The following is a 22,358-nucleotide window of genomic DNA, read 5'->3' as shown; positions in this document are numbered from 1 at the left end:
GGGAGGTGGGAGGGAGAAGCAGGAGTCTGTCCTTGAGTTTTGAAAAATAAATATTTGTAAAAGTTTTATATGCTTATTTCAGAAAACATGGAAAACACAATAAAGCGTAGATGAGAAAACGCGAGCCCTCCCTGCTGCCCCCTCACAGAGACAGCCTCCACTAGGCCGCGTTTGGCTGCTCCTGGCTACTACAGTAAAATAGAAATCGACTTTATGAACCATGTTTTTAATGAGAAATCACTGCCATTCTGTTCTGGTGATCTCTGACAGCCAGGCTTGGCTCAGCACAAAGGGAGAGGCAGGGAAATATAATTCGCTAAACCCAGTCTGAGCCTGATTCACCAAGTGTGTATTCCAGAATGTACGGCCATAGCAAAGATGATGAAAAGCCACTGTGCTGCCGTTCACGAATATGTTCCCAGGCTTGAGTAGGCCTGTGGGGCCCACCAGAGGGCTTTGGCCATTGGTAACGTTCTGGAGGGGTAGGAGTGCTAGGGGAGCCCTGCCTGGGTCAGGGCCTGGGAAGTGGGGCCTGACGGAGGTAAGTGACACCTTCCGTCCATCAAAGGCAGGAGCCAGCAGTGAGAAGTGCAGTAGAGCTCAGGCAGGTTCGGTGCTGACGAGGGGAGATGGGGGTGCCCAGACCAGGGTGCACTGTTGGTCTTGCCACCTTCAACCCCATCGAGCCTGCAGCTCTTGGCTATTGCTCTTTCTGTGACTGTGAGAAGAGAGCCCTGAGGCCAAGGATCAGAGAGCACTGGGCTGGGAGTCTGGAGCCCTGGCTCTCTGTCTCTGTGTCACCACTGACATACCAGGCAGCCTTGAGCAGGTATCTTCTCCTTACCCAGCCCCAGTCTTCCCATCTGCAAAATGGGTAGACTTCACATCCCTTTCAACGCAGACCTTCTGGGATTTTGAAAGAAAAGAGCCTCTCTCCTTCCCCAGTGGTGAGGTGAAACAAGGGTGGCTAACCCTGGTGGAGCACACTGTTGCAGTCAGCAGGCATGCCCTGAGCACCTGCTGTATGTCTAGTCCCTTGATGGGCCCTGGAGTGAGAGGCCAGTCAGGACCAGGTCCATCCTGTGTCTGCCTCCCACACCCAGTCAGGGGAAGAAAGAGGCGCAGAGCCCGGCAGTTACAATGCTGAGTCCAGGGGCTGTGATGGAAGGAAGGGCGTGGTGGGGGACCCCAGGGCAGCCTAGTCTTAACAACAGGGAATTCTGGGAAGGCTCCCTGGAAGAGGTGGCTTATGAGCTGAAGCTTGAAGGATGAGCAGGACTTGGCCAGGTGAAGTGACAGGAGAAGAACATTCTGGAAAGAGAATGATGGGAGCAGAAGAAAATGATGGGAGCAGAGGCACCTTGGTGTCGGTTGCATGGAGTGTGCCGCCTGTCGCTGGTGTATTGGCACTGCTGGATGGACACTGTCCCAAGCCCAGATTGACGAGCCCTGCCATCTCTCATCTCATGTAGTCGTTGCAATACACCTGCAAACAGGGAGTGTTAACCCCGTTTTCCAGAAGACACCTCCAGGACCAGAGAGGCTGAGTAATGTGCCTGAGGACACAGGCGAGTAAGCAGCAGGGCTGGGACTTGAACCTGGTCTTCCTGATCCAAAGCTGCACCCCATCCAGGTGGCTCAGGAATGTGTCCCCAGACATTTGGCTATGGCTTCAGAGATGGCGTTGAGGGAGCACTCGCTCCTCCCCAGTGCCCCATGGCTCCTGGCTGCTGCTGCATAGTGAAATGTCATCCTCACCCTCCCTGCCGAGGTTTGTGGCTTGGGCTTGCCTCTGGCTCCTCTGCTCTTAGGAGTGAGCCTGTCTGTCACCGATGTCTAATTACACCAGCCCCCTGCCTCCTCAGGCGTCCCTGGCCATCATGTGGGAAACAGGAGCTCAGTGAGGTCACCCTGCAAGGTGGCACCCACATCCTTCAGTGCATTGGCGAGTGGGTCTCAATTCCCTGATGCAGGCACACCACTGTCACCATGAGCTGTATCCCCTGCCCTTCAGCGAGTTGGTCCCCATCCATGTCTTCCTTAATCCTCAGATCCCCTCTGGAAGCTATCGTGTTGTCCCTGGATTTTTATGCGGAAAATGAGTTCAGGGGAAATCTCTTTGCCCATGTCACATAGGACAGGAGCCAGTGCATGGGCTGGATCTGGCTCCACATGCAGCAGGGGGTGTCCAGGGTCCCGCCCTCCGCAGCAACTCACTCAAGGGCACGTGTAGAACTAGGCAAGAAGTCTAGAATTGTGACTAAATCTGTCCGTGAAAGTATGACGCTGCCCACTGTAAATTTTTTAAATGTTTCCAAAACAACACAGCGTAAAATATAAAGCAATAAGTATAGTATGTAAAGAAGTAGAAAGTAGAGAGTGAAATGTAAAGAAAAAAGGAAAAGGTATCCCTAACTACACCACTCAGAAATAACCACTGTTTAATTTAATTTTGGAGTATTTTTCCAGGCTGCTCTCTGTGTATATAATTATACTCTTTACTAAAATGGAATCATACTCTACTTACTGTTTGGGTACTTGATTTTTTCACTAACAGTGTATTTTATGTGTCTGGCTATGAGCAGTTAGCTGAGTGAATGAGTGAGTGAGGAAATGAATGAATGACTGGTGAATGACTGAATGAAGGCATGACAGTCTGCCCCATGATGCCGCTGGACAGGTCAGGCTTTAGGGACTCTGCCCAGCTGCCTTCCCGAGGAGCCAGGAGCCTGTGTCTACCCCATCGGGCCCCCTGTCCTTGGGGTCCATGGACTGCAGTGTCTCTGCATGGGGTTGCGGGTAGTGTAGACCGTGTTACAGCCGTCTTGATGCTGACCCCCCAGAGCCCTGGGACGGTGATACTCTACTGTCATTACCTCCCTGGCAATGCCGACAAATTAGGGTATTAGGTGGTTTTCACAGAATTGGAGGGGAATCGGGATTTGAACACAGGTCTGGATGACTCTTGAGCACTCTGTTCTCCAAAATGAGCACACAGGAGCAGGAAGAACCTGCCCTAAGGATCCAGGGGCCTGCAAAACACTGGGGGCAGGGGAAGCCTTGGGGAGCCTTGCCCTCTCTGGGCTGCCTTGGTGTCCCCACCCACAACATGAGGTCCTTGGAGGTTCGGCCAGTACTGACATTGTGTGGGACTTGGGTTCCCACGCAGCCCAGCCCAGTCACTTGCATTTACCCCTGGGCTGAGGTGAACCCAGAGAGGCTTTGAGCCCAGGACCTGCCCCAAAGCCCAGAACCTCACAAAGAAGCCAGTGTTGGAACTGAGCCTGACTTGAGGGAATTCTAGACTGAGGGAACAGCATATATAAAAACACACAGATATGAAGTTCTGATGGCCCAAGTGGTCAGTGTAACAGGAGCCTGGAGAGGGACCAGGGAGCTCGGGGAGCCAACTACAGCTGGAAGGTCCCCAGAGGTCAGTCGGCGAGATGCTAGAAGTGCCGGGCTGAGGGTAGTATCCTGAAGGCAGTGGAGCCACCCATAGGGTTTGGGAGTGGCAAGGGGAGGCTTGCAATTTAGGGGTCTCCCTACTGCAGGGGAGATGATGGATCTGGGAGTAATGGCCAGCGTAGAGGTTGGGGGCCAGGAAAGAGAGTGTCAGGATGCACATGTACCTGGTGCTGCCCTGGCAAGTGAGCAGCCCAAAGGCCTCACTGTGTCCCGGGGGCCGGACCACACCCTGTCTCCCAACCTTCCTCTTCTCTGCAGCTGAGCTGCGGGCTCCTCTCTCAGTCCTTAGCCCTGTTGGCAACCCCGGGGTCCTGACTGGGCCCAAGTGTAATGCAGTGATTTATTTTCTGTAAATTATTGGTGCCCAAGTCATAGCTGAGCGGCTCAGCACAATGGCATCCTTTTCTTTTTGTCCTCCTTAATTTTAGAAGCCAAAGCTAAATGTTTTAATTTTATATTATTCCTGACATAATGCTAATGAGTTCCAGGCGTCCCTCTGAGTCGGGTGGCGCAGCTCTGCTGAGCCAGGCATCTGGGCTGGGCCGCGCGCCCCAGAATGGTTCCTCCCGCCACCCCTTGGTTCTCCATGGAGCGCCTCACAGCGCGCTTCTCCTCAGGGGCCCCTTCCTGCTCTCCCATGTGGATGTAACTTTTTTCAGTTGGCACGGTCCTCTCTTGCAAGTGGTGACCACGGGGTGTTTCTCCCGTGCCCCTTGCTCAATAGAGGGAAGGCTCATGGGAGAGCCAGACGACCTGCCTGGCCAGCAGATAGCCACTTCCCTCTCAGACCCCTGGGACGTCCCAGATGCAGGTGAGGGGTGGGTGACCTCCCCGACACCCTTCCAGAACTTTCCAACCTGTTTTGAGCCGAACAGCTAGTGATTTGGGGTTTTAAGAGAGACCAGCGTGCTTGTTGCAGTGGCTGTTATTGCTAGCACTATTTTCTGGTGACATGGAAACGTTTAGTCCTTTGTTTCTAGTCATTTCTTCCCCATGGGCCAGTGTTTCCTAAATCAATAGACCACTTTGCTTTCGACTTCATGCAGCATAAGCACAGGGGCTAGGGGTTTGGTATCAGACAGCCCTGGGCTCATTCCTCAGCCCTGGCTCCATTCCCACTGCTGTGCTCACTCCTCAGGGGCCCTGGGCTCAGGCCCTCTGGGAGCATCTGTCTCCTCATCTAGGAAAGGTAATTACGGTGGCACCTTCTGTCTAGAGCACTCCGGAGGTTAAACAAGGCAGTCCACCGAAAGGGCAGCATGGCCTGACTTGAGGGCGCCCATCAGTGGCAGTTTTCCTCCCTTTCCCTGTGTCCACCTCCCCATGAGGGAGGACCGTGTCCCCATGACGGAGGACCACGTCCCCGTAAGGGAGGACCGCTAGTGCTCTCTATTTTACTTATGTCACGTCCAAACCTGAAGTCCACAAACTGGAGTGAGAAAGAGAAAGAAACAGTAACTTTAAATGTTCCTTTCACTCCCTTCCTATCCTGAGCCCCCACATGCTGGGTAGCAAATCTCTGGCAGTTCACAGATCACTGCGCATCTTCTCTCATAGTTGCATGCAAATTCTGGTGTTTGGGGGCTTACAGTGAGCCAAGGGGCCCATAGAGTCATTTATCACATTGACACCTGCTGAACCATCCTGCCCTATCTTTGGCCAGAATCTACTTGTCCCTGTCCATCTAAAGGCTGCCTCAGGGCCAGCCCAGACTCAATGTCTTCTCCATAGTGCTGGGACGGGACCTCCCTGAGACAGCCAGAGTCCTGCCTGGATGCCCCAGGTGGCCTGGGCCTTGCTGGGCGCAGCCCTGCTTCAAGTCCCACAGACTTAGCTAGTGGTGCTGTCAGCACCCCGAGGGGTGAAGGGGCAGAGCTCAGGACCTCACAGCTTTTAGGAATCCATGCCATGTACATGCATCTGGCTTCCCTCCAATGTCCCTGTCCCAGCTGGAGCATTGTTTGGGGATGGAAGTACAGGAAGCTTTGCTCTTTCCTCATCACGAGGTCTCTCCCAGGCCCCACTAATTTGGGAGGTGACTGCTGAGCAGCCAGTCACCTCCCCACCCGCCCGACACTTCCCTCAAGGTTCATTTGTTTGTTGCTTGGTTCTTTCATTCATTAACAGATGTTCATGAACACCCACTCTGTTCCAGCCCCTGTGCTGGGCACTCTGTGATGGGTTTATGGTGGAAACATCATTTGAAATATTAACTGCCTGTGACTCATCCATGTCCAGAGTTCTTTCCGTTCGGCCCTGCGGCCTGGGATTTTGAAACCCAAAAGCCAGGAATTTGCTCCTGTCTGCTCTGCTTTCTGCTAAGTCATCTCCTTCCCCCGGTGCTTGAGTAGAGGTGCAGTGCTATTCCACATGGATCCTTTTGACAGATGAAAACTGAGGACCATCAGGGAAGGGGATATCCTCAGGGTTCGTGGCCCAGAGGGCTCCTCTGGCTGAGTCTGCTGGGCACCTGCTTATAACCAGATGTCGCTGTGGACAGTGGGGCATTTGGGGAGGAGGCAGCAGCTTGCAACTGCTGAGAAGCCGAGTGAGCCCTTGAACAGAGGCCTCTGTGCCAAGGCTGTGGCCCTCCCACTTCCTCAGCTTTGGTGAGTGATCACCCAGGTGCCGTCATCACTGGCCACAGGCAGAGCTGTGGATTACAGACCTGTGCACCAGGCACCTTCCTCACCAAACTCCCCCAGCTGCAGGATGAACAGACCAAGCCTCAGACCCTCAGAGAGTTTCCTTCACCACCTGGTGCCTCAGTTTACCCATCTCAAAAGCCGCAGCTCCATCCTGCCTCTCACAGGGCTGCCGTGATGCTGGTGGGAACAGGGAAGCGAAGGGCTTTGCAGATGGAGGCACTTGACCACCAGATGGGTTTGCCTCTGTTCCCAGCTTCTCCTTCCCTCCCTGGTTGGTTTGCTTTGGTTTGTGTGTGTGTGACTGGTTTCCTGCTGTAATTCACCTCCCTTCCCTAACTTGAGTTGCGTGTGCAGGGCTGATGTCCTGGGTCTAGGCAATCACCATTGTTTTTCCATCTACTTTTACTAAGCGCCCACTGTGAGTCCAGGCACTGGGCTGGACCAGCGCAAGAGGGTATGATGTGAGCCACTAGGCGTCATGCACATATGGTCCTGAGACGCCAGCACAGGGCCAGCCCACCTTGGGGCCTCTTGGTCGATCACGTGGGTGGCTGGGTGGGTGTGGGAAGGACCAAGGCAGGTTAGCCTGGCCTGTTGATACCACTGGCCCCAGGTGGCAGGCCCAGCCCTATTTAGAACCATGGGCTGTTCCCTGAAGATCTCCTGAAGGTAACCTTAGGAACCATGTTGCACCGTCCCAGCAGCCCTGATGAGTATACGTCATCCGGCTCTGTCCCTGAGCATCTGGGACAGGAGGCTCACCGTCTCTCCTGGTAGAGCTTATCCTGCTACTAAGCAGAGTCCTCTCGGTGGCCTCCCACCCCCAACTCTCTCAGGTTCCTGTGGCTCCAGGAGCTACACACCAGTGGATCTTCTCAGCCCAGCTCCCACCCCCACGCTCTTCACCAGCCTGGTGCTGCACACTGTCCCCTCACAAGGTGGGGGTCTGGGGCCTCATGGGACATTTCTGGTGGGGTCTGAGCCTCAGGTACACACTGGCAGGTTCTTTCCATCCACTCAAGACAGGGAGCTTTGCCTGTGGCACATGTGTGACAATTCTGGATGACCTGACACTGGGTTTTCTTTCAGGCAGTGGGTGGAGAATCTGGCCTCCGCACTCCCCAGGCAGCCCCAGGTGTATGTTGTGCAGTGCTGGCCATGGATGCGCCTGTCACCTGTACCATCGCCCCACTGCCCCATCCTGTGCAGGCGGTCCCTGGTGGGCAGGCAGCTCGGGGTGAAACTCAGGAAAGGGAGGTGGCTGGGCCGAGGTCACGCAGAGCCAGGGCTGGACTCAGGTCTCAGACCCAGGTGTTGCTCACCACCCCTCCCCTGCTGTTTCTTCTTGCACCTTGGGAGAGGATCCCAAAAGGGGACTTAACGTTCCCGAGCACCTGTCCTGTGCCCAGTACCAAGGCCACACCCTGGTTTCACCACAGGAGGACACCTCATTTGCAAGTAGAACACTGAGGCTCACAGGGAGAGGAGGAAGCACCTGAGCCCCAGGCCATCTCTGGGGGAGGGAGGCCCCTGCTGAGGCCATGGGGTGAGTTTGTCTGCAGGGAGGGTTGAGGCTGGAGGCCTGGAGAGACCCTTTTATTCACTGTGGCCTCTTCTCCCTCCTGAAGCCGCGCTCACAGCCTAACCCCCAGGGCTATGGTGAGACGCTGCACCCACCTAAAAAGAATCCCCCCAGCAAATGGGAACATGCTCCCCTCCATGGCTTGGCTGTGTGGGTGGGGTGGGCTGGGTGAGGCGCACCGCTGGGGCCTTGTGTCTGCCTCTCTCCCTCCCAGGGCCGAGCTCTGAGAGAAGTGCGCGATGCTTGAACGGTAGGAGAGTGGTGAGGGACCTGCGGCAGTTCTGGCCGCAGCACTGGAATGACAGTGAGAGAATTGGGAAGGCCTCAGGCTTGAGCCAAGTCTAGAGCAACAGGGAGGACTGGCCAGTGAACAGGGGCACCTTGAGCAGAGGACGCAGCATGGGCAAAGGCCTGGAGGCGGGAAGGTGTGGCCTGTGGCTGCAGCGTGGGGAGGGGGAGGAGACATTGGGCTAGAGAGGCCAGCAGGGATCTCTCAGGCTATGCATGCTGTCCCCAAGGCCAGGCCAGGCCAGCCACCATGCGGAGGTCAGGAGGCGCAGTGGACCCAGCCCCTCAGTGGACCCCGCACCCACATCCATATTCCAGGTGGCCAGTTTCTGCGTGTGCTGTGCTACGTGTGGGGCAGTGTGTCGGTGTGGCTGGTGGGTGGGGGTTAGTACGTTTGTGAATGTGGCAGGTCTGGGACTTGGGTATATGTGTGAACGTGTGTGTCCTGGCCCGTGTGTTTTTGCCATGAGTCACGGGGTGTAAACATGGTTTATGTGTATGATGTGTAGTGTGTGGGGGGGTGGGGGGATGTATGCAGTGTGGTATGTGTGTTTGTGGTGTGGTGTATATTGGTGTGGTACGTGTGTGGGGGAGGTATGGTGTGTATGTGTGTTGGGGGTGTGCTGGGATGTGTGTTATTGTGTGTGTGGTGTGCATTCACGTGCCATGGAGTGTGTGTGTGGTGTGATATGTGTGGGTGTGTTATGTGGTATATATGTGGGAGTATGGTATGTGTGGGTGAATCGGGGCGTGTGTGTTTGGCTGTAGTATGTGTGTGAGGGAGTTTCTGGGTCTCGGTGTGTGTGTGTGTGTGTGAATCAGTGTGTGTGTGTTGGTGTCCTGGGGCTCTGTCTCTGACGTGTGGCTTGGTTGGAAGGAGAGGTGTTCACGTCAGAGTGAGTGAGTATCCGCATTTCTGGGCCTGTGGCTGGTGGCTTGGTGTACGTGTGTCAGTCATTCTACGCTGTGTGCTCTCTGCAGAGCCCTGGCCCCTGGCAGAGCCTCTTTCCTCATTCCAGACAATGTCTAACCACAGCTCAGCACTGGGAGAGCCCCTGGATCCCACCTGTCCACTTGGGCCCCAAGAAAAGCTGACTCAGATTCCCCTGCATCTCCTACTTTTGGGGGTTCCACATGCCCTGGAAGGGTGGCTCTCTTGATCCTCACTGGCCAACCACGTTTCCAGGCGCCCCCTCAACTGCACTGCTGGGAACAGGAACCCATTTCTTGCCCAGACAGGGTCTTTTGCTGGAGAAGAGCCCATCCCAGAGCTGTCAGTGTGTTCCTGTGAGGAAGGGTCAGGGTGTCTGCAGCCCCCACCCCCTCAGCCTTGAGATCCTCCTCCCAAGGACAGGCTCCCAGAAGGAGGTGTATGGTCCCTCTGTCCCATTCTCCCTTGCCTTACTGTGTGCCCCCAGCCCTCCCTGGCCTCCAGCTCCTCTAGGTGCTTATGAAGGCCCAGTGAGCAGATGGTCTCGCCTCTCATGGTAGTGCTTGGTCATGGCTACCTGCAACCAGAGTGTGCCCAGGGCACAGACCTCGGCACTGGAGGTGAACCCAGGCTCCATCCCATGAGTGAGCACTGGGACTCTGGCACTTCACCTAAACTCAGTTTCTAGCTCTGTAACAATAGGGGTTGCAGGATTAGTGAGATGGTGTTTAGGGAGAGCTTGGCCCAGTCCTGGGCACGTGGTCAATGTGATAGCTGCTGTTCTGGTCATTTGTCCGCACATGCCCCCACTTTCCATTCATGTGTGTAGGTGGCACCGCATCCCCAAAGACCAGACCCTTGAGGGCCTCATGGTCCAGATCAAAGAGCCTGGGCCAGTGCTCTCCAGCCTCACCCCCAGGAACCTCCTCCTGTCTGTCCGTTCCCTTCTTAACTCAACCTCCCCCCAGAGGACTGGCAAAGCCCCAAACTCTGAGGAGACCCTGGGGGAGCCCCACAGGGGAGCACAGGACGGTAACCTCAGGCCAGCCGGCGGCCCCTCCCAGAGTGCAGGAGTGAGGAGTGGCCCTCAGTGCCCAGATCACTGGCCTTTAGAGCTGGCCAAACACAGGATTAGTTGACATCTTGGAGAAGGAGCTGGCACCGCATTTCCCACATCCACATCATTGTTGTAAAGTAACTTAAAAGTTTGTACAAAAATGAGAAGTTGATCCCTGAATGGCCTGCCAGACTTTTGTAACCCAATATATTTTACCCTTAAACCAGAGATGTGTTTATTTAGAAGCAAGTCACTGGCAAATGCTAAAACTGAAGGCATTTCCTCCCCTGCCCCCGTGCCATGCCCTGTTCCCCTAAACCTCCTCTTCACTCTCTGTGTCCAGATTCTTAGTTAGAGCATGAGAAACTGAACCCTGCCTCCTTTTTGGGCCATGCCAGCCGCAGGCAGGAAACTTGACATTCATTAGACACCAGCTACGTGCCAGTTCCTACGCTGGGCGTATTCCTTCATTTGCCAGCCGTTTGTGGTGGCCCCATTTTAGAGAAGAGAAAAACGAGGACAGAAATGAGATGTGACTAGCCCAGGTTCAGGCTCCCGGTGGTGGAGCTCAGCACAAACCTCTGTCTGCGTGACTTGGTTTGCAGCACTTTGGTTTGCGGCACAGTGTCACCAACTCACATGTGAAACAGGGCCCTTGGTTCTTCCCCAGGGCCAGAGGGAGAGAAATGCCATCACCCAGTGCCAGCGGCATGCCAGGCACTGCGCTGGGGCTCGCCTGCATGCTCTTAGCCCATCTACAGATGCATAAAAGGCTCTGAGTGTGGCTTGCTGAGGAAGGTGGACCCACCCTGCGATTCGAACATCTGAGCCAGTGCTCAGCAGATCCTGGGCTTCAGCCCTCCCCATCCCCGAGCCACAGCTTGAGGGGTCCCTGGGCTTGGCCCAGAGGTGAGGATGCCACTCCCTCCCTGGCTGCTGGGATGGCTCCCCTCTGTCTTTCATCTCCTGCCCTCTGCTCTGTGAGCTGCACGCAGCGGTAATGGATTGCAGTGGACATTTTTCAATTAGGTTCTGATTTTCCCCTGCCTGTCACTATAAAACTCCAGATGGTCTGGGGCTTCATGGTTCCCGGGGTATTTTCCCCGTTTGTTTAATCTTCTGTTGTAACACGCCCCACATGTGGGAATTGGGCCTTTCAAGGCTGTTCTGTGGATCAGCTGGTACTTTCTTCTCCACTGTGCCACCTGGTTTTCCTTTCTGCATGGAGGCATCCACTGTGGGCATCCTCTCTTCCCAGCGTCAGCTCTGGGGCTGGGCCCGGGCCTGGCTTTGCCGCGGGAATGGAACCTGTGACGCCTGGTTTGAAATGACAGTAACAGCTCCCGAGACAGAGCTTGTGTTTCTGGTGCTTTAGGTAGGAGTCCCTGAGGCAGTGGCCAGATGGTTAGGGACACATACAGACCCGTCAGCCAGACCCGAGGGCAGATTCCTGCTCTGTCACTGACTGGCTGTGTGACCTGGAGCCAGTGACATCCACCTTCTGAGCCTGAGTTTCTTCTTCTGCAGAGTGGGTTGGGAAGTAGCTTCCCCGGCAGGGCACGTTGTCTGCATTAAATGAAACACACACAGCACCTGGCCCACGGTAGGTGTCAGAGAGGGTGTTACCCAGTCACTTCTATCATTCTGAATTCACCCCAACTTCATCTTCAAATATATTTTACTGTTTGTGTATTTTGGGGTAAATAAGAAAAACCTAACCACCTATCCTCACATTTTTCAAGATTGTTAGACATGCCTGCTTTTCCTTTTCCCCATCCTGAGTACCCCCTGCCCTCAGTATCACCTTCTCCGTTCCCATGGTGTGGGAGCCTTTCCTTCTGGCCAGATCAGTCTGTTGTGTATTTGGTTATTTGAGCCAGGGTGTTTCAAATCCGCCCTCAACAAAAGGTGCACATAACATTCTCTGCGTGGACAGACGGTGTCAGAGCGCTGATGCCTCTGCACACAGTGGTTCACAGAGCCCCCACAGTGTGCCCCTTCTTATGTCTGAGGTATCTGGTCTCTGATGTGAAATGAGCTCACCTTGATTCATTGGGTCGGGAAACGTGGAGGCCAGCTTTGCCCCCAGGCTGATCTGAAGCTAAAATGCAGTGGTGTGGGTATGGGGGTTGGACGGTACAGATGCCACCAAGCCAGCACCAAGCCACCAGATCATGCTGGCCAGAATGCCAGGGTGAGGATCTGTACATGTCAAGGCACTGGGGAGTCATGCAGGGTTTGAGCAGGGAGGGACACAGAGCTATGGGCTTAAGTCTTCTTTCCAGATAGATCATGGAAATGGGCTGGGAGGGGAGGGAACATGTTCCTAGCTCAAGCATCCAGGTAGAATGGAAGGTCAGGGGCCCCACACCCACCCAGCCACCCACCATGAGGGATGGAGAGGCCCCGAGGTGGGCTGGCCCTGTGCCGGCAACTCAGGGCCATATGTGCTTGAGGCCTAGGCGCCCATGTTGCACCCTCTGGCACTGGTCCAGCCCAGTTCCTGGACTCACGGTGGGTGCTTAGTAAAGGTAGATGGAAGAAACAGTGACAGCTCAGACCCAGGACATCAGTCCTGCATGACCTGGGGTGGTCCAGCCAGTAGAAGTCGCACCAGGGTCCCTCAAGTGAAGAGCCTGTGCCGCATCAGTCATTGCATGGGGTGGCTTCTGTGAAGTCTTTGGGATCAAAAATCCCCAAACTTGCCTGCTCCAGAAGGAACCACTACCCCATGTGTTCGAATGAAGGGAGCCTCCAAAACTCCCATTTCTTCTTTCACCTCTCCTCTCCCTGCTCCCCTTCCTTCTCTGCTCAACAGATTCTTAACTGTTTCCAGAACATATCCCACCTCTTCCAGCCTCCCTGCTTTTGTTGTTCATGCTTTGCCCTCTCCCTGGAATGCTTTTCCTGGCTCTGTGTTTCTAGCCCCTGCCTGGGCGTCAGGGCTGAGCTCCTCTGTGAAGACCTGTATAGCTCCCCAACCTCTGCCAGCCAGAAGCCCCCGGGTCAGCCCCTTCCTAGGGCTCTGAACACATTCCAGTGTGTTTGGAGCTGTGGGTCTTTGATGCCCTTGGGTCTCAGCTCCCAGCACACTGCCAGGCACACAGAGGGGCAACTGAGCGAGGCAGGAGGATAAGAACCTGTGTGCTCAAAGAGGAGAGGATGAGTGAGTGACTCCCAGAAGTGCGCGAGTGGAAGGATGGGGGGTGCACAGTAGTAGGGTTGGGGTGGGTGGGTGGTAAGGTAGGAGTGGAGGGATGGGGTGTGCAGGTGGCTTTCAGGGCTTACCTCGTGTTGCAGGCACTTTTTTTCTTAGGAGAGATGGCAGTTCTGCCTGTGGCATAGCTCAGGTTCAGTGCCCCTGGCACAGGGGGAACAATGCCCCTCCCTGACCCCACAAAGAGGCACTCAGCCCTTGCAATGGGGGTCCAGTGTACCCTTGGACACTGGCAGCAGGAAGCAGGTGTCTGTCCTGGACAAATGTACTATAGAGACTGAGGTGACTGGGGTGTCAGAAAGGCCCTGTCCCAGTGGCACTCCCTGTGGTGCAGGCCCCATGGAATCATTATGATGCCCTCGGTCATGGTACCATTACTTTAAGGTAAGTTCTCCCTCCCCCTGAGAAACCAAGGTCCGAAGCCAGGGACGTGCTGGATGGCTGCATTTCTGCTCTAACAAGCCCCATGCATCCATTCTGCAGCATCTGTGCCCCCACAACCCAGTGGTGGGGGGTTCCCTCCCTGCAGTTCCCTCAGCCCTATACAGCCGGTGGATGGGGCCCCTTCAAGCCACGCCCACCCCAAAGGCTACCTTGCACTCATTGGAGGCTGCTCCTGGGACCCAAAGAGTGCCCCCTGGGCTGGGTCTACAGCAGGGTCCGTGTGTGTAACCCCCGTGCTGGCTGCACCCTGAGCGTCAGCTCCCCGTCTGTCAGTGAGGATAGTAATATTTGCTTACTGGGTGGTAGAGAAGATAAGATGCCACATTTGTGACAGCACCAGGCCCAGCAGAACCAAGCACACAATAGGGACTGAACTGATGATCGCTCCCATCCCTTTCTCTGTGCCTGTGTTGTCCCCATCTGTGCAGTTGTTGACTAGGAAGGACCACAGGGACCTTGGCAGGCAGCTGCAGGCAGAGCCCATAAGCCCTCAAGGCCCCTGGCGTGTCTGGGATGCTGGTCCTCGTGGGGCATGACTCTGGCTCTGCCAGGGGTGCCTACAGCATCCTCATCCCAGACCAGTCCTGACGGGGTAGTGCCCCTTCATCTGCTGCTATCTCTGTTTCCACCTGGAGGGACAGGCCACTCCCATCGGGGCATCCGGGGCAGCTGCTTATTATACCCCAGCCTGCGGCTCAGCTCTGGAGAGTTCCAGGGGGCGGGAAGTAGGACAAGGCTGGGCCAACATACATGGGCACAGCACGGGCATCAGTGCACATGCACATATCGAAGTACCTTCCTGCACACTGGGGTGAGAGGGTGTACTCACAGGGGTGCGTGGACCACATGCCCAGCAACCCCCATATCATGCTTCCATCCCACCGTTTGCCCCATGATTGAGATGCCAGCGCTGCCCTCAAGGAACTCTCAAACTCTCAGCCTGGGGGCATGGGGAGAAGGCCATGGCTGTGCAGGGAAAACCTACCCCACAAGCTCACGGGTGTCGCAGAGGAGGGAGTGGGGAAGGTCGAGGAAGGCGTCTCAGAGGGAGTGCTTAAGCAACAGGAGTAGATGTTTGCTAAATGAGCAAATAAAGGAAAGACATTCCAGGCCTAGGGAATGGCTGAAGCAAAGGCCTGAGGGCGTGGAAATTCCTGACAGAATTCAGGACTCTTCAGACACAGTCTCACTCCTGCAGATCACGTGTGGAGCGTCTGCATGGGAGAGGCAGTTGGGTCCATGTTGGAAAACCATGAACACCAAGTGGCAGATCCTGTGTTTGAAAAACGTATGCATTAGATTGTCAGAGAGTTGGAAGGGAAGGAGTCCCAGGAGGGGGACAGTCCGAACAGAGGCTGGGGGTAGGAGCAACTGTGCTGAGTGGAGGGTTAGCCAAGGCAGGAATACACAGACCTTGGGGAGAAGATGATGTACTGATCCAGCACTCTCCCCCAGTCGGGAAAATGATGCAGCCCGGAGGGTTATTGCCCTCTGCTGCAGATACCTCCCCACCCTGCATGGGCCAGAGAGGAACAAAGGCACGAGCTGGATGCCGAGAGGAAGCCCAGTCTCTAGCCCGGGCTCCCCCATCTCACGTTGGGATGAGCTTGGCACAAGGCCATTGCAGGGGAGCAAGGGAGGTGGCTTGTGGCCTATTTACTGCCCAAACAGGATTCCCTTCTGGTTTGGATGCATGGAAAAGGCACAACATCTGGAAGTAGGAAGCAGAACAGCCTCTAAAACCCAGCTGTGGATGGCTCGCCTTGGACTCACCCCAGCAGAGCATGGCCCTGAGTTGTGGCTGGGCTTCCAGGGGACAGGCGTGGAGGGAGCTGTCCCAGGACCATCATTGTCTCTTGTGTCACTTGTGTCTTTCATGTCTGTCTGAGCAGCTGTCCCCTGGCCTGTGCTCCATCTGCCACCTCTGCCCTGGATGGGGCCTTGGTGACCCTCATCTAGAACTGCTACAATTGCCATCTTCCTTTCTCCTTCCCCAGTCCCCACTTGTCACCTCAGCCAGAGGGGTCTTCCTAGAGCACATATCTGACCTTGTCCTTTCCCTTCTTTAGGAGAAGGGTCTCCACTGTCCCCAAGGTGGAGTCCAGGCTCACTGGCCTGGCATTTGAGTCCCCGCGATTTGGCCTCTGAGCTCCCTGCAGACTCTGCCAGTAGAGCCCAGCCCACCCGCAGCATGATGAACCCCACATCAACCGCTCAGGGATCTTCACAGGGAATCTGTACCCTTTTCATGCTTTGGTGCCTCCCAGCCTGCCCTTCCTTGACCTTCAGTGTGAGTCACCCCACTATCTTCTTTGAATCTGTTGGTCGCAGTTCAGGGCCCAGGCCGGGCCAGAGACTGAATGAGGCGAATGCATCAGTGTTGGGGTAACTGCCTGCCTGTGTCTCCACACTGCTGTGTGTCTATCTAAGCTCGCTACAGTCATCAAGCCCGTGGAAGCATCTCGCGGCCCCCTGGCTGGCTTAGGCATCTCCTCTGCGTGGCCACAGCCCCTGTGTTTCCCTCCGTGACAGCGCAACCGCGTCGCTTTATGATGGTGTGTATGTGTGCGTCTCCCGCGTGGGCTCTATACACCCAGAGGGCAGGACCCGTGTCTGAGTTCTGTCTGCATTTTGGTACTCACCGTAGACTGGAGCCAGTCTGTCCCAGTGAACAGCCTCGCACCAGAAATTACTGGATGTGCTGAACAGCCTTGAGCCAAGGCCATGAAAATCAGCCAGGTGGATCACAGGGTCTGAAATGAGCCCACACCCAGGCACCCAACCAGCTCCTCCCCTACTCCCCGCAGATGAGCCCCAGAGAAAGGAGGCTTTGGGAGCAGGCTTTGGGAGCGCCAGTCCTCAGGTAACATGGCTGCTCCCAGCTCATCCTGGGCCACCTGCTGCTGGGAGCCCATGCTGGCCCCTGGTTCCGAGGGGCGGGCTCCCATGGGCCTTAATCTGGGTTAGGTGCTCATGGTTGGCTGTTCAGCCCTGGAGGAAATCCATGGCTCATGAGAGGGGCCAGCCTCCTCTGGTCCCTTCCTCCTCGAGTCACCTGGCCTAGGAAGGCAGCAGGCATAGCAGAGCCACTTGGCCTTTGGCATCAGACTTGGCCTAAGCCCTGTCATTGCCATGTCACAGCCCTATGACCTTGGACAGGTCACTTGACCACATGAAGCCTCCATCTCTGAGATGGGGACATTAATGCCATATACTTCACAGCTGTTGTGTGTCCAACACCCAGCACCACACTTGGATGTAGCAGGCGCCCATCAGCGCTGGTCCCCTCTCCCACCCATGCAAGCACGTGGCCAGAACATCAGCCTGGCTGGGACAGGGACAGATGGGGAGAAGCCAGAAGGAGCAGCTCATCACACGGAAGGACCAGAGGCTGCTGCCTCCGCTGGGCGGCATTTGAGCTGACTTTGAAGGCTGAGGGAGGTTGGTGGGTGGCTGTGAGGGCTGAGGGAGGTTGGTGGGTGGCTGTGAAAGAGTGACTTGAACGAACAAAGGCTGGAAATTTTCTGGCCAACTCCCCATGTTGATCTAGGGCATGGGCTGGGCCTAAAGAGAGGTGTGGAGGGCAGTATATGATCACAGAGCCACAGGATCTATGAAGGGCCCTTCAGTTTACAAATGTGGCTCTTGTTCTGACAGCAGTTAGCATCGACTCTGTTCCAGACCGACAAACCCCGCCACATTCAGTGTCCTACCCCCTGGGGCCCTCATGTCAGCCTTGAGTGGTGGCCACATAGTCTCAAGCTTGAAAACAAGGAAACAAGGCACAGAGGGGTCCAGAGTACCGCCCAAAGCCTCTCTGGAACAGAGCCCGATTCAGATCCAGGCTGTGGGTCCGTCCATATTTCAGCTCTCTGTGCTGGGACACGTGCCTGCCCTCAGAGTCCTGATTCCACGCTGTGCTGTGGTCAGGGCAGTGCATCGTTTCCAGATGGCCCTGGAGAGGGGAGCCTTTCAGGTTTAGAACTGAAAAGGCCACTTTCTTCTCCAGCCCTCGTGCCCCATTTCTAAGTCGGGGTGCTGTTTTTCTGGACTCACCAGGCGTTTCCAGATAAGGCCTGGGTCCTGAGCACTTCACAGGCGGCTGATCCGGAGCTCCCAGAGGCTCAGGCAGGATGGGAGGGGCAGGGGTGCTAGGGCCAGGCAGACCTAGGGGGTTAGTTTCCATGCAGGGGTGGGGTGTCCAGCGGGCTGGGAGTTCCCCTCACCAGCCTCTCCTGCAGTTTGAAGGCTGCAGCAAGGCCTTCTCACGGCTGGAGAACCTCAAGATACACCTGAGGAGCCACACAGGCGAGAAGCCGTACCTGTGCCAGCACCCGGGCTGCCAGAAGGCCTTCAGCAACTCCAGCGACCGCGCCAAGCACCAGCGCACCCACCTAGACACGGTAGGCCCGGCAGGCAGAGGCCCAGGGCGGGGTGGAGGATGGCTGCGCACTTGCCACTCATTCAGTGCAGAGACCCTGCCTCCCTGCCTTACCCTTTAGCGCCGCTGATGTTCGGGGCAGAATGATGCTTGGCAGGGCAGTGGGTCGGATGGCGTCCTCTGCATTCTAGAATGTTTAGCAGTTATCCCTGGCCTCTCTTCACTAGAGAGGAGGCGATGTTCCCACTCCCAGTCGCAACAACCAAAACTCTCTGATGCCAAATGTCCCCAGGGGTGAGGGGAGGCAAACCTGCCCCAGTTAAGAAGCACTGCTTTGGCCTATGGGTACCAGCCTGGGAACCAGAGCCGTGCACAGCCTCATGGAGGGAGCACACTCACCTTCCTGTGTCCCCTCCCTGGAACCTGTCAGCCACGCCCAGAGCAGATTGCTCCCTGCTCTTCCCATCCCCTCCGTAGACATAGGTCAGAGACTCTCCAGGGCAGTCCTTTGTCCCTTGAGCCCTGCAGGCGAGCAGCAGAGGTGGGCAGTGCCTAAGACTCCAGGCTCCTGCGGGTGACCCAGGCCTCCAGATACTGGCTCCCTTCCCACCTCCCTTCCCTTGTTTGCGCCAGGCGTAGATAACGGCAGCTTTATTCCAGTGTCTGCCCAGGCAGCCCTCCGTGTGTCGTTAATAGAGTGCTTCCTAAAACTTCACCCCGCAGGATCTCATACGGACCCCGCGCTCTAGGCAGGGGCAGTCACTAAGCCATTTGACAGATTAGGGAAGCGGGACACCTGAGGCCAGTGCCTGCTCACCATCGCACAGCTGGATGGTGGCAGAGCTGACTCAGACCAGGGCCTTACACTAGACCCTGGGTGAGGGGCACGTGCCCCAGGAGGATCCCAGCCCCCATGTGCTGCAGGAGACTGGGGTCTGCGGCAGAGCCATGTCCAGGCCCCAGGCTGGCTTCTCTATGCTTCCTGCAGGTGTTTGGGGAACTCTGTGGGTCAGGGGCTGGGGGATTTGGGTAGATGCCGCTCAGCCCATCCAGTTCACAGATGAGGAGGAAACGGGCCCAGGAGGGCAGCTGACCCCTCCAGAGTAAGTTGGAGGCCATGAGACAGCAGAGGACAGAGCTGAAAGGGCTCTTGCAGGCCTCTGATGCCAGCCATGTACCTTAGAGCCGGGAAAACCGAGACCCAGAAGATTCAGTGCACAGAAAACAGCAGGGAAGCAATATTCCTGGGGGCAGGCCAGGCCCTGCAGGGGACACTCTGCACATCCGGCCCCACAGTCTCACACACACTGCCCCCAGTTTCATCCTGGTGATCAGCCAAGATGGGGCCCATTATCCCCGTTTCATAAATTGAGACTCGGAGAGACTGAGCCCTCTGCCCTGTCCACAGCAAGTGTGTGGCAGAGCTGGGATGCAAACCCGGCTGCGCCACTCCGAGTCCAGTGCTCTCTGCTGGAAAAGCTGATGTGGAAGCCATCTTGGGGGATGCAGCAGAGCAGAGCGGTAAGGGTGGCAAGGAAGGGCCCCGTCCCCAACCTGAACCCAGCTCTCCTCCCCTTCTCAGCTTCATTGTCACAGGCTGTGCTGCGGACATGAAGTGAGGAGCAGCACTAGCAAATCTCCCTGCCTTTGTCACCTTTTCAGCCTAAGGGGCCCATGGCACCCTGGCCCAGGCCCTGAGAGGCACACTCTGTACCCCAGCATCCCCAGTTATATCTCCCAGAGGCCACAAGCCAGCGCTGACAGTGCCAGGCCTCCCTGCACCGTTTCCCCACCCTCCCATGTCTCTCGGGCCACCTTCCCTGTCCCTTCTCCTTCCTCCCTCCCTCCTTACTGCATTTCCTGGACCCAGCCCCAAAGCAACAGGCCTCTGGCCCCTACTTGGTGTGTGAACAGAGCCCCAAGGCCTCGGTCAGGCCAGGCCCAGAGTGAGCCCGCAGGCTTATCTCAGGCCTTCGTCTCCCCAGGAGGTCCCAGGGAGGCCTGGGAAGTGCAGACGCCAAGCCCAGCACCCCACTTGGATCTAGCCCCCCACATAAACACCGCAGGCAGCTCTGTGTTGCTAGTTTGCTACCCCAGCACCCGCCCCTAGAGGCCCCTTGGGTCAGGCCCCTTGCAGGGCAGGGCCTTGCTTTCCAGAGGGGACCAGCTATGTCCCCAGCTCCCCTCTGGCATTGTAACATGTGGGATTCTCTCCATGGGCGAGAAAGTTTCTCAGAACAAACGGAGAGGACCAGACCAGGGTTGTGATCGTGGCCCTGCCTCCGGGTCCTGGAGGTCTGAGGAAAGCCCCTGGCCTCCCTGGGCTTCCTGAGAGGTAAAATCCCTGCTTCAGAGAGAGAGGGAGGTCAACTGAGGCAGCAGGTGTGAGGCCCCACACATAGACTGGGCAGCCTTCCCCTGTCTGTCCTCTTACTGACTGGGTGCTGACCACATCCTGCCGTGTCCCAGGCTCTCAGTATGAGGCTCGAGTCCTGACTGCACAGATCCCCTGAGCAGATTCAAATAAGCCGCTGTCCTGCACGGGGCCTCAGCTTCCCCATCGGAATGATTCTCTTTCCCCTGCCCATTTCACTGGACCATTGGAGGCCACCGAGCAGAGGAGGCATTCTAACAGAGGCCTGCACACGCTCCCTTCCTCTCCCAGCTGTGGGATCTTGGGCAAAATATAGGCCTCAGTTTCTTCTTCTGCAAAGCAGGATGAGTGTCTTGGGTGGGTGTGGGCTCAGGGAGATGGTGGATGGCGGGTGCTCAGCACCGGGCCTGCACAGGGGAGCGCTCCCAGCAGAGCTGGCCTTTAAGTGCAGACGGGCAGGGGCTCCGCATGGCAGACACGGAGCAGACACGGAGCGTCCTCATTACTGACAGAGGGAGGCCGCCCAGCGCTGCAGCCCACATGGCGATTCCAGGCGGGGCTTGGCTGCTGGCTGGGGACGGCCACAGGGTTTCCTGAGGGCTCGTGGGCCTGAGGAATGTTCTACACACGTCAGGCCCTGGAAAAACAAACAGAGAGATGGGCCTTGCCGCCCGTTTCCAGGCGAATGCGCCTGCAGACACAGAGCCGGCTTGTTTGCTTTTAGACGAAAGCGAGTGGATTTGTATCAGCATCCCCAAGGGACAGTCCTGGGGCCGGCTCAGGGACAGGGCAGGGCCGTGTGTGTGCCCGGGCACGTGTGGACGCACGTGTGTGTGGTGCGTGGGTGTGTATGGCATGGTGTGTATGTGGTGTGTGGTGTGTGGTGGTGGTGGGGGTGTGTGTGTGTGTGTGTGTGTGTGTGTATGGTGTGTGAGAGAGGGAGCCTACCTCTGGGGTGGGGCAGGCTGGGGGCAGCAGGGGCCATCCGCGGCAGGCCTCCGCTCTCCCTCCCAGGCCAACCCCAGCAAGCTTCTCACTGCTGTCTCTCTTTTTGCTCTCCTCCGTTTCTTTAATCTGGCAACTCTCCGTGGCAGCACCAAGGTATGGTCATCTCTTTCTGCTTCCTCCTCTCATGAGGTCCCAGGGCCATGGGTACCTCTCCCTGGGTCCGAGGTTGGCCCAGCCTCTCCTCAGTCCAGCAGGGGCAAAGCTGCCTTGAGGTTCTGGGGGCAGTTCCACGTGGGTGTGTCTGGCAGGACATGGCAGTCCCTGGTACTCACTCTGAGAGGTGTCATTCTCTCCAATCCTTCTCCTGTCCCCTGCAGTACCAGCAGGGCAGAAGCTTCTGAGAGAACAGAAGCACTAGACATGTCCACAAAGGGAAGCCTTGTGAGCTTCAAGCCCCAGCAGCGGCCCGAATCCTCAAGCAGGGTCCTATGGAAGCCCTGGGAGAGATCAGGATTCAATTAGAGCCACGCGTCCCCTGCCCCGGGTCACTCAGACCTGGGATGAGTCAGAGAGGTCCCTCCCTGGCTGAGAAGAGGGACCCTGAACAAGCCCAGCAGAGAGGTTGGACAGCGCTTAGGGGGACATTCTGGCCCGGGGAGGGGGTGGAGGATGCGAGGAGGGCTTGGAGAGGAGGTGATGTGGCTGTGGGAGAGCTGAGGAGGTGCCCACGGTGGGAGGTGTAGGGCCTATAGTGCCAGGAGATGGCCTGTAGAGCACCCGGGAGCCACCAAGGGGTTTCAAAGGCAAGAGCGGGTCTGTGAGAAAGCCCTTCCCCTCTGGCTGTGAGTGTGTGGGGAGCCCGAGGCCTGGAGGGCAGGGTGGGGATGGATTTGGGGTCCACCTCTTGTATTCTGGGTGAGCCATGGGGGCCTGAGGGGAAGAGACTTGTCTGCTCCCCATGCACAGGGCACAGCCCCCAGCCTGGCCAGCCCCTCAGCCTTCCCAGACTCCCCAGCCTCC

The 22,358-nt window shown here is 56.7% G+C and overlaps 1 protein-coding gene across 2 annotated transcripts in view; it reads left to right on the top strand.

Moving 5' to 3' along the window:
- GLIS1 (GLIS family zinc finger 1) overlaps positions 1 to 22,358 on the top strand; it is a 237,277-nt gene that overhangs the window by 195,494 nt on the left and 19,425 nt on the right. For both annotated transcript variants that reach the window (XM_011973791.1, XM_011973792.1), the window contains exon 4: positions 17,877 to 18,038. In XM_011973791.1, coding sequence (XP_011829181.1) covers positions 17,877 to 18,038 — 162 coding nt within the window. The remainder of the gene's footprint in view (positions 1 to 17,876; positions 18,039 to 22,358) is intronic.

The sequence above is a fragment of the Mandrillus leucophaeus genome, unplaced genomic scaffold, assembly GCF_000951045.1.
Source record: "Mandrillus leucophaeus isolate KB7577 unplaced genomic scaffold, Mleu.le_1.0 Scaffold14, whole genome shotgun sequence".
In the NCBI taxonomy this organism is placed as follows: Eukaryota; Metazoa; Chordata; class Mammalia; order Primates; family Cercopithecidae; genus Mandrillus; species Mandrillus leucophaeus.
This window is presented reverse-complemented; position numbering and strand designations above follow the sequence as displayed.